This window comes from Mytilus galloprovincialis, chromosome 2 (assembly GCF_965363235.1).
Source record: "Mytilus galloprovincialis chromosome 2, xbMytGall1.hap1.1, whole genome shotgun sequence".
NCBI lineage: Eukaryota > Metazoa > Mollusca > Bivalvia > Mytilida > Mytilidae > Mytilus > Mytilus galloprovincialis.
In genome coordinates, this window is record NC_134839.1 from 31,587,479 (window position 1) to 31,600,147 (window position 12,669).

Below are 12,669 nucleotides of genomic sequence, written 5' to 3' on the forward strand. Positions count from 1 at the left end.
ACCCCCCCCCCCCCCCCCCCCAAAAAAAAAAAGGAAAACAGACAAAATTTGGACAACAATATAAATTGCACAGTTAAACCTGTAAACAAAAAAAAATGGATCCTAACCTCAAGGATAGTATTCAACAAATTTAAGTATCTCCGCCTATTCATATTATTTAATATTTGCAGGTACAATGCCTGAGCAAACGTTTTCACAAACAATGTAAGCAAACCAATCTCACTCTAAAATCATTAGGAAATTACAGGCCTTATATCTCTAAATCAAACGTTTTCAAGCTTTTTGTATGTTCCAGAATGAAATACAATTTAACAGAAATAATATTTTCAAGTGAAATGGAAAACTGAAAATCGCACTTTATGATCTGCCTTACTAAATTCTTTTTTGTTTTTTTTATCTTACACATTCTAAACAGATTTACAACATTCTAACATAGACAAACTGCTGTTACCTAACAAGTGTATTGTCTTTTTTAGAAAAGAATTATGTAACAAATATGCACACATTGTTACGTTTAAATTGTTTCGGATTACATCATATTATTTCATATTTGGAATTTGATGAGGCACATATGTGACAATGACAGTAACGATTTCTATTATAACTTTATATCATCTTTATTTTATTGGTTGTCTGAAGTGTTAAATGGCAATACAATATTGAATTAAATTGAATAAGTACATTTGTCTTTAATACTTTACACAACCAAATCACAAGGATTCGAAAGTAAAGGATGTGAACATAAGGTCCTCCACCTTATTACCCCCTTTATTTTAATCCCAGTTATATAGCTCCTCATTCCGCTTTCATTCTGATGATACCCTACTGAGATGTCTTCCTTATAGTTGAGGGCCCTCATGGGGTTTTTGATTATGTGATTACTTGGCCGTTTTTTTAATGATTATTTGATTATTAAGCCAAATATTTCATGATTATTTGATTACCTAGGACTGTATTTTTAGTTTATGATTATTTGATTACTAAAGATAAGCAAATATTTAATGATTATGTGATTATATTGGCAAAAAAATGGTGATTATGTGATTACTAGGAACCCCCCCCCCCCCATGAGGGGCCTCATAGTTTGAGTAAGAGCTTGCAAGGTTAATCGAATACTATATAATTAATGTTGAAAATTTCAAAAGAATTTCTCAAATAATATTTAAGATTCATTTTCAAGCCAAATTGTTTATCTCAAATATAGAAGAAATATACTGGTAAACATAATATTATATATATTTATTCAATCTGTTACTCGATCAAATGATTTTTCTAATGGAACGTATCCTTGAACTTTTTCAAGCATGAAATTTCCCATGCAACATTCCAGTACAGTGCACTTCAGATGTGAAATTCAATAAAAACTAGGAAGCTTTTTACATAAGATTGCATCGGATATATGTTGACAGTGAACTCTACGTCATTCGAAGTAAAACAAAACAAAAATGGAACTGGGATCTTTTCTTTGGACTATTAGACTGTTTATTAATTATTGAAAATTGCGCCCACTCCTCTAAATATAGCAAAAAATAACATTGTCATGTTAAGATTCCATCAGATAAAGTTGTCAATAATTTGTCAAAATAAGTTTTAAAAAAATAGTTTATCATTGAAATCTGAATAGGGTTAAACGTATCCATGACATATGTGACACTCCATACACGTCAATAAAGTCATTACTATATTGAATAGCCCTTTTTTTATGATATATGATATATGTTCTTTTAGTGAGCAACAATTCAAATAAACATGATATTATCTGAAGTTCTTTTAAACCTTTTGAACTAAAACAATATCAAAAGCAAATTCATGTTGGAGATAAATTGAAGCAAAATAAAAAGTCACTTAGATACTACAACAGTATTTCTAGCATTTATGTTAACTTAAACAGTATTCATGAGAACATTTGGGGCTCCGAAGTTAGTTCAAAACTTAAAGTAGCAACCAGTGTATATGAAGACAACAATACAGAAATATCTGTCCAAAGTCAGATATATGACAGTTCATTCGTTTGATGTGCTTGGCCTTTGATTTTGCCATTTCATTAGGTTCTTTCCGTTTTAAATTTTCCTCGGATTTTGGTATTTTTGTTATTTTACTTTTCTATACAAGAAATATTGTAAAATAATGGTCAAGTCCAAGTATTCCCGTTAAAAACAAATTTCTCTGTATATAACCACTTTCTTTCAAGGCAGTTAAAATTACTCATCAGTAAAATTTCAAAGTATCCAAACTCATTCAACAGTCAAAAGGTATACACTGAGTACATCTCATTACATTATGATATGTGTGTAACCGTAGCCCCCAAATTGGACACTCTCTGCTGGTGGGAAACACGATCACTGTGAAAAGAGTGGTCAACACTAATACCAGTCATCTTTAAAATGCTTAAATGCATCGGCAGTTCTGAGCCGGACACGACATTGCAAAGACCCACGGACAGACAAATAAAGTGATTTCTATCCAAACCCGAACTATTTCTCGGAAATAAATTCATGGCAATGCTAATTGTGCTACAAAAATGTATGGTAACTTTCCTGTCTATCGTTTTTGCTAATGTGCTTTGTCTATATACCGTTTAGGTTTTCTTTTTTTTGACATATTTGTTTCTCTAAAAGAGAGACGAAAAGAAGATTGAATATGACAAAAGAAAAAAAGAAAGGGTATTATAAAGAGAGACGAAAGATACCAAAGGGATTTTCAAACTTACAAGTCGACTGACAACGCCATGACAAGAGCGAAAAACGATCAAATGACAAACAACACACATGAATATACAAAACACAACATAGAAACATAAAAACTGAGCAACACTCACCCCAACAACACTGGGGTGATCGCATCAGATCCGAAACGGTATGTAAATTCTACTCAATTAATTAATAATGTATGTAATACCTTTAGCAAAATAGCAGGTTCTTATAATTATAATGTCTAAGGAGGCAGTTTCGGATGTTAAAAAAAAGTTTTACAAATAGTATTAAGTTCATCTATGAAAAACGGAACACACGTCATTTACATATGGAACAGGATTGGCTTATCAATCCGGAGCATTTGAGTTCACCCCCAGTATTTTTGGTCGGATTCGTGTTTGTAAGTGTTTAGTTTTCTATGTTGTGTTTTTATACAGTTGTGATCTTTTTCTTTTTTTGGAATGGCTTTGTTATTCTATTTTTTATTAACGAGTATGAATGTCTATTTGCAACACAAACTCCGTCAAAAACTGGGGGACATCTAAGGTTCTCCGAAACAGTAGATAAGCGGATCCTGCTCCACTAGTGGCACCTGGGATATTGAAACTATAAATCCGGTCTAATTCTGTAGGTCTCGTATTCGAAAAAGGAGGACGAGATTGTGGTCACAACATTTGGAAATATCTGTATATCCTATAACGGTCAACCAACTCGTGATGACGTCCGTACAAATTTCGCTGAGATTATTACAACTTCACCACTTAGAACTCAGGGTATAATAATTTCCTTGTGAGAAACAATCCCTTATCAATAGAATCATGATAAAAAATGCCAGTTGTGTAATATCGTATTACTTGGGAGATATATATGCCATATGCACGCTGTGCTAGAATTTTTTTATATAGAAATGGAAAGTTAACAATTTGAAAGCTGAAATCAACTTTTTTTTTTCAATTTCTAGATGTCAGTCAAGATATGAGACAGACGTAACTGAATTTGTTGTTTCCGTTGTTTCAAGTTTGATGGAGTAGATGCTTTCAATATAGTCTCCAAACGTAACACATGTGCTTTTTCGACGTCTGTAGTTCGACCCTCTGTGTGTTTATTGTCTATTCTATGCTTGGTTTATTCATATTAATTTTTTCTGACATACAATGATACCTTTGCTAAATGTTATTTCCAGAAAGGGTTCCAATTATCATCAACTTAACAATGGTAATAAAAGTGATTACTTACGCGAAGACGATATTAGGCCGAGTAATATAAGGAAAATATGGACTACTTGTTGTTGTGACGTCATTTTGTTGCTGCCATACAAGTAAGTCTGCAAAAGAAATAAATGAAATGAAGATCTCATCGAAATAAAATACTCTACGACTGAATTCACTCCCTGCAAATAAAGACAACAGTAGTATACCGCTGTTCAAACATTGTACTAAAAGTTTGATAATAATCCTAGTTACGTTAGACGTTCAACTGTGCGAACACAATGCACATAATAACTGACTGCTTTTCGTTACAGGTACATCGATTGAAATCATCAATTCAGTGATTAAAGCATGGTATAAGTGGTTTATTTTTCAAATTTCAAGTCACATTTAGCCTCGTTCTGGTGTATCAATGTCAATTTGACTTCAGTACCAGATATGTCATGTTCATGGCTTTGAAACTTTTAATCGATGAATACGTACATTACAAAACATTCTTACCGAGAAGAGAGACTGATCATGCAATTGTGTACACCTGCATGTGGTTTTAATATCATTTTTCTCTGCGTATAAGAACATATGCGAAACATGACGGGCTAATAAATATTTTGATGTCCAATAAATGTATAAACGGAGAATTTACGAAAAGTATGTAATCTAATCAACACTAAAGCACTGACTACTGAGATGATGACAACCTCGGTGACGTATCCGACAACCAACCATAGGTAATAAATGAAAATAACAAAAATACAGAACTTCAAAGAAATTTAAAACGGTGAGTCTTTTAACTAATGGCAGAATCAAAAGCTCAAACACATCAAACGAATGGAAAACCTGTCATATTCCTTACATCAAACAGGCATTTCCTTATGTAGAAAATGATGGATTGGCCCTGGTTTTATAGCTAGCTGAACCTTTTGCAAGTATGCGATTCAAATTAGTGATTGAAAATGAAAAAAAAACAAAACAAAAGCTTTATAGATTGAGGGTTTAAAAAAGCCTAATCATAGATACCAGATTTAAAGTGTTGTACCATAAACGTGCATCATGACTTCAAAAGTAGTTTCAGGGATGCTCGAAAATGAAAGATTGAAACGGTTGTTATCTTATAGTTCGTTTTTATGTTTGTTGCATGTCGTTTTTATTTTTTTTTTTGTTGTTGCATTTCAGTGTTTCTGTTGTTTTCCTCTTATAAATGATGCGTTTCCCTCGGTTTCAGTTTGTTACCCGGATTTTTTCTAATTCGATTTATGACTTTTGAACAGTGGTATACTACTGTTGCCCTTATTTATATAAAGAACGAAATTGAAGAGCATTAACGACCCAGAATTCTGAAAGTTTTTGACAAATACTGCCAATAAAACCTATTCCATGGGTTGAAAATTATGTGCGTTTTAAACTTAACAATCGTCTTAAAATTTGAATTTTTTAATGTAGTTATTGTCAATAGCTGTATTTTCCAATGGATATCAGCTAATCTGATTGAAGCAATGCTGAAAAAATATTTTTCGGAATATGAAATTTATCATAAATACGATGTAATATAGAAAGCATGCAAAATGAAAAAGCAAAACAAAAATGCAAGCTATCAATCATCAAATAAGTACACAAGTTAAGGTAATAAACCAAACTGAAGGAAATATATGAAACCAAAAAAGAGGCCGTTTGCGTTAACATTTTAACAGAGTATTCCTGATATGCAAGGATCAGCTACAATGCGAATCTATAGTACCTCCAAATGCCACAATCTGTAAAATTACTGATTAGACAAATATTAGGGTATCTGACGATCTAAGACTCCGAACACATAATTTGTGCATATATTAACTGATTTATAGACGCTCGGATGCCCGGTTGCATTTAAAAATTCGACCAACACCATAAATGACAATAAACTAATAGAATTATAACAATTTAATTAAATTCTTTCATTTTTATTCTGTTTGGTTATACTGTATCAATTTATTTTTAAAATTTGTTTTGATTTATGCTTTTACGTTGTGTATAGTTATTATATTAAATTATAGATCAATACCTTAATATTGCTTAGAAAATGGATAACTTTACATAAAACTTTTACCTATATTTGTAGACAAAACGTTGTAAAAAACATACTTTTAATACATCTTGACCTTGAAATTTATTTTTCTCTCAAAACTACGGATAAATCTTTTGAAAAGTTACTTGCTATTTTGTTAAATAACAAAAAAAAAAGGAACTTACTTGAAAACATATTAGCAATTTGTAAACTTTTTTATGAATAAAATCCACCAACCATAATATCAGACGGATTTTATACAGGGCTTTTCTATTCGAAATATTGTTTCCAATGTTTTTAACCGATTAATGTTGACAGATGTAGGACATTTATCTAGCTTTAAAATACTTTCGATTGACGTTTTTTTCACTATTTCTCAAAACGTAATTGCGTACATTAATCGATTGACTTGTTGATCTTTCGACCTTCCAGATGTCCCATCGCTGTCTATGCCTTGATATATATATAAACTACAAGGTATAATCAGATGTGTTTTCTACAGTGTAATGCTGGTTGTTTTTACTCTGTGAACGCTACATACTGAGTAGTTCACGTTGCTATTTCATAGGTTGCGTTTTTGTCTGGTATTTTGTAAATTGTCAGTCTGTTCGTTTCTTTATTGTACCTATATGTGTTTTGCGATGATTTTTGTTGGTGGTGGCTGTCAAATGAATGTTTGCCTAATAAACGATTTAAAAAATTTATAAACATGAAATAATCCTTGTAGCGTTCACAGTATAAAACAACTCGCATATAACATATAAAACGTAGACCCTATTCAGACTAGTGTTGAACTCAAATCCTTCGGACAATGACACCACCATATGTCTCGTATAACAGTCTGTTAATGGATCAGGTCAAGCGAAGGATAAAGCAGCGGACTGGAAGATATCTTTTTAATGAAAGTAAAATATCACAGCATTCAGTAACAGCCAACAGTAGTTTACTGGTGTTAATATCTTGAAAATCAATTAAGAATACAAACCAAGAAAACAAAAAGAGCAACTCATACATCAAGCACCATACGAATTCATTCTCAATGATAATGTCACAACCACGAATATGACACATCGGTAAAACTACATGTTTTCTATAAAGATCTATGACCGCGAAACCATTTATTTGTATAAGTCGAGACACTGACATCGAATCGTCAACCCAATTGATTCAAGACGGCGGTTGTAGTATAGATTTCCGTCGTTCAGTGGGATAATTTATTTTGCTAGGTGCACAGCTCTGTTAATGGAATATGTTTACTATGAACATGTACATTGGATACGTTTCAATTTGAATACGTAATTTCTATGCAATTGGCAAGATGGTATGTTATTGTTGAAAATTAGCCCTGTACTAAGTACTCCTTTCCGCAAAGATAGAGAAAATTTCTGGATAAGGGAGTTAGGGACTGCAATGCCATATGGTTGCAATGACAATATTAAAGGAGTAGGAAATTTGTCAAGTCCTGCCTGCAGTGATGTTAATGTAATGAGTTTATTTAATACTACCCTACGACAACAACGTAGTCATGGGCAAAAACATTACCATCGGCCTAATGTAAAAAAAGTCTTCCAAATCTAGATCACCCTCTGGGAGCTTTGATTACCTTCTTTCACATCTTCATCATCCACTAGGGTTATATTACATAAGAACTATTCTCTTTTCACTGCCAGTTAATTTTCTAAAACGTTTGAGAGATTATGCACTTGACAAAGGAGGCACCAATACATTTTCTGCATTATACGGACTAGTCAGTATTATTTGTGGTGTAGCTCTTTTCCGTCTTTTCAAACCAGTAAGATCGGAACCTTTACATGAGGAAAAGAGGAAATTCCTTCCTGTTGATTTTGCCAATAGAGGAATTGATGCAATCAATATCGGCAACGTTCTACATCACAAGGAGGTAACATCTAAAATTCCTATTTATTTTCAAAATCAATCTGTTCCTATTGTATCCTACAGTTACACCAAAATCATTGCACCTAAAATATTTAACTATAAACATGCATTGCAGGACCGTGACTTAGAACAATACTTAAAAAACCCTCCGACATGTGACTGTTCCCACTCGCCTTATAATTACAGCCCCTCTGGTCATGTTATAACTGGAGATCTAAACATAATTCAACATGAAAATCTCCGAAAGGTGATTTCTCATGGTCCTAAGTTTAGAGAACCCCAACACATCAATTGGAACCATAACTTCAAAATAATTATGCATTCCATTGAGGACTACGCCAGAGCATGGGCTAAGCGAGAAGATGTTGAACTGGACACTTTGTCAGAATGGGTTGAAACTATCGTCTCTGATAAAACGTCGCATTCACAAGTTGAAAAAATGTGTGAACGATCGACCAAAGTCCGTTTTCAGAGACAAAGAGGACATGAAATGTCTATCATCTCTTAATGATAAGTATGTTGTTGTTCCTGCGGACAAAGCTTCAAATAATATTGTCTTTGTATGTAAATCGTATTACTACGAATGTCTTGTAAAAGAATTGGGTATAAAAGAGCACTGAGGTAGTCCCACATACAAAGACATATCATTTGACAAGAATGAGATTTTAGCAAATCATAAGTCCTTCATGGCTTCAAAAACATTACATTGAACACCAACCTTGTTTGTATTGGATACCAAAGCTTCATAAAATTCCGTACAAACAACGGTATATTGCTGGCTCATCTTCATGTTCCACTAAAGAATTGTCCATTAGATTGACTAAAATTCTATCCGCAGTGAAAGAGGGTCTTCAAAAATACTGTGAAACTGTTTACTCGCGTAGTGGTATTAACCATATGTGGATTCTTAAAAATTCTAAAGAACTTCTAGACAATTTTAAATCTCGGTCTTTTTCTGAAATTAGTTCTATCAAAACTTTTGATTTTTCAACCCTGTATACCACTATTCCCCATGTGAAATTGAAAAATCGCCTAAAAGAAATAATCCACAAATGCCTTTCAACATAAAAATGGTAGCATACGCTACAAATTTATTACTTTGGGATTTCATAAGGCATATTTCGTTAATAGTGACAAACAGAAAGGTAAAACATGCTACACAAAAGAACAAGTGGTCAGTATGCTGGAGTTTCTTATCGACAACATATTTGTTGAGTTTGGAGGTAGACTTTTTCAACAAATTGTCGGCATTCCTATGGGAACGAACTGCGCGCCTCTCTTTGCTGACCTCTTCTTATTTTCATATGAATCGGAGTTCCTTCAGACACTTGTCAAAAACACGAAGATCAAAGAAGCCAGGTTATTTAATTTCACTTTCAGATATATTGATATTGTTCTTTCCATTAACAATCCGAACATTTCTGATTGGGTTCCATTAATATATCCACCAGAACTAGAAATTAAAGAGACAATAGACACGACTTCCTCCGCCTCATTTTTAGACTTATACCTCGAATTTGACGTACACAGTCATCTTAGTACCAGAATCTATGACAAACGAGACGATTTTGATTTTGAAATTATCAATTTCCCCAACCTTAGTAGCAATATACCAACTTCACCTGCATATAGAATATACATTTCCCAACTTATTCGGTATTCAAGAGCTTGCAGCTCCTACTCAGACTTTGTAAAACGTCACCAATGTCTGAGCAGAAAGTTGATGAATCAGGGGTATGTCAAAGAACGTCTCGTCCTTTTTCTAAAAAAGTTCATCGGAAGGTACCCAGAACTTGTTGATAAATATTCCGTATCAACTTCACAAATAATACACGATGGTCTTGAATTATAGATTTTGCGTACTGACTTTGTTTATCATCTTAATAACGTGTTATATTATTCTTTTATTTGTCTTTACAAATGTATTAATATTACTTTTACTGTTAAGTCTGTTTTTTGAGATATCCTTTTTGACGTAACTCTGTGCTTATGTATCGCATCATACTTTGAACGACAAAATTATTTTATGATGTGACTCTGTACCTATATATCTTGTCATACTTTGAATGACAAAATTATTTTATTTATTAATAGTACTTTTACTGTTAACCCACTTTTTTGTGATATACATTTGACGTGACTCTGTACTTATGTATCCCGTCATACTTTGAACCACACTATTATTTTATTTATTATTGCTTTATACTGTTTAGTCAGTTTTTGTTATATCTATTTTGCGTGACTGTATTTATTCATCCTGTCATACTTTGAACGACAAAATTAATTCATGTCTACCTGTGCGAATTTCAAACGCGCAATTTTACACCAGTACTCAAAACCCTCCTTCCTTGATGGTGCATTTTACATAGACAAATAAAATCGTATATTAATATAATCAAAATGAGGATGCTAATTTGATGTATGCCTTTTTTTGCTTCTTCGTTGCATTTGTTGTTTTTATAGTTATTAAGATGATAACACAATGCTGTATCCCTAATTTGACATTTTTAACTATTGTGTCTGTTTGTTTTGTTCACGCAACGGTGACAATATAATGTAATTTGATGGGACTGTCATACAAGTGAGAGGTTTAGCTAGCTATAAAACCAGGTTCAATCCACCATTTTCTACATTTGAAAATGCCTGTACCAAGTCAGGAATATGACAGTTCTTGTCCATTCGTTTTTGATGAGTTTTGTTATTTGATTTTGCCATGTGATTATGGACTTTCCGAATTGATTTTTCTCTGAGTTCAGTATTTTTGTGATTTTACTTTTTTTGGACAGTTACAATAGAAAATCTCAAATCGCCACGTCTGTTGTAGATTCTTGTGTGAATTCACCCATATCTTTCAATATTAAGAAAAAGACCCCGATATGAAGCGGTCTGCTTCTGTGGTATTGTTACAAGTATTTTAAGTTCCTTGTGATATACTAGATATAAACACCATCTGAAAAAGTAAATTATTGACCACATTATCAACATATATCAGAAAAAGCTTTATATTTTTTTTTTTTTTTGTATTTTAAAGGTTTTGTGTGAGTTGTGATTTATATACGTACAAAAAAGACATGTCGGACAGTAAATGCACCTCATATCCCTTTTAATACTGACTTTTTGTTGAAAAATCAATCCGTCAAACTTACCAAATAATGTTTTTCAACAGCTTCATGCGTTTTATGATAAAAAAAATTATTGTCTCTAGTGTTGTTGGGAAATGTTTTATTAAGACGATTTTGTTTGAACTTAAAACATATAAAACCCATATTTGTACCAAAGTGTTTTTTAAATGATAAGACTTTATCAATCAGTATGTTTAGTAGGGTGAAATACTACTCAATTTTAAGTAATCTGCCATGAGAAATAGAAGGGAAGATCACAGACAAATTTAAATTTTAGATATTTTGCAAACTTGTAATATTCGTGATTGGAGATTATGGAGTATAATTACACCTTATGTAAGAATCCTGGGTTTTGATTGGTTGATAGCCAGTGTATTTTTCACCAATTTACTGTTCTCAAATGAATATCGTTCATTAATTTTTAACGCCGACAGGGTATATGCAAAAAGGATATACCTTTTTTTATCCCCTCTGCCGTGCTATTTGCCCAAAATAAAACTCTATCCGACTGGACGCTTGTAACGTCACGATCATGAATGCGTTTTTGAACATTGACATTCGGTGTAATTAAACAGATATAGCATGTTTTTAAAGGGTATTTGCGAAAAAAAAACAGTCTTGGGAATGAATTTCCCTCGCCTTACGGCTGGCGAAATTTAACATTCTCTCGGCTGGTATTTTTCGCAAATAGCCCTCCTCAACATGATATATCTGTTCAATATTTCTACTACAAATATCGATTAGTTCATATGTTACTGTTTTAGAATCGTTTTTAGTCGAACATCTAGACGAGCCAAAAGATTTTCAAACCTTTGAATATAAACAAAACATTGTTAAATCAGTTGGAACTGCGACATGTATGGAATGAAGACAGTTCAGAAATGGTAAATTTTGATCATTTAAACAAAATAAATGTTTAAAAATGTTATTCTCTTTACAATATCAGTTTTAAGTTCAACATGGACCCTTAAAATTGTCTTTTGGATAAAACAAAATTTAATCTCCTTTTGGTTAAAAACGTCCTTCTTTTCAAAAATTAACCAGCATAAATTTTATTTTCAAACGCGAACATAAAGCTTTATTACTAAACCATGACTAAAATAGATGTAAATACATTTTAATGTTAGCCGCTAGAAGTGCATGAATTTCCATGCGGCAAGATGCGGATTGCACATTAATAAAGCTGTGTGTACGGTAATCATAAGCAGGTAACTGCAAAATGAGAGCATTTTTATTCAAATTTGGTCCCAATTTAAAATCTATTTATTTTTGTTCACGAAATTTCACGAATTCTTTTGAAACATTTTTTAAAAAGTACATATTCTTCTTATACGAAAGCATATTGACCGCAATATCAGTCATTCAGGTTTTTATTATATGTACGTAATTTGTCCTTCTTCATTTATAATAAAATAATGGGTTCATTATAATCGAAGTAATGCAATGAACAACAGCTTGGTTAGGCATTCGTGCTAATACAGATTTTTTTCCAGAATTCTTAGAAAAACACGTCAATGCCATCTAAAGATAACAAACTGGTTTTCTTCCTTCACCTGACAGAAGAATTGCCACATTCCATACTGTAGAATAATTGTTTTGATATTTCGCCAAAAGATAGAAGAAACATGATTTTAATTTTTATTAACAGTTTATTCACGTCAACAATAAAAGAATAAAACCCAAACAAATGACGGATGATCTTATTATAA

General features: G+C 32.5%; 1 protein-coding gene across 1 annotated transcript in view; it reads right to left on the bottom strand.

Moving 5' to 3' along the window:
• Positions 1-12,669, bottom strand: part of LOC143063365 (uncharacterized) — a 101,069-nt gene that overhangs the window by 79,549 nt on the left and 8,851 nt on the right. The window contains exon 2 of the mRNA XM_076235480.1: positions 3,930-4,017. Within this exon, the coding sequence (XP_076091595.1) occupies positions 3,930-3,993 (64 nt within the window). The 5' untranslated portion in view covers positions 3,994-4,017. The remainder of the gene's footprint in view (positions 1-3,929; positions 4,018-12,669) is intronic.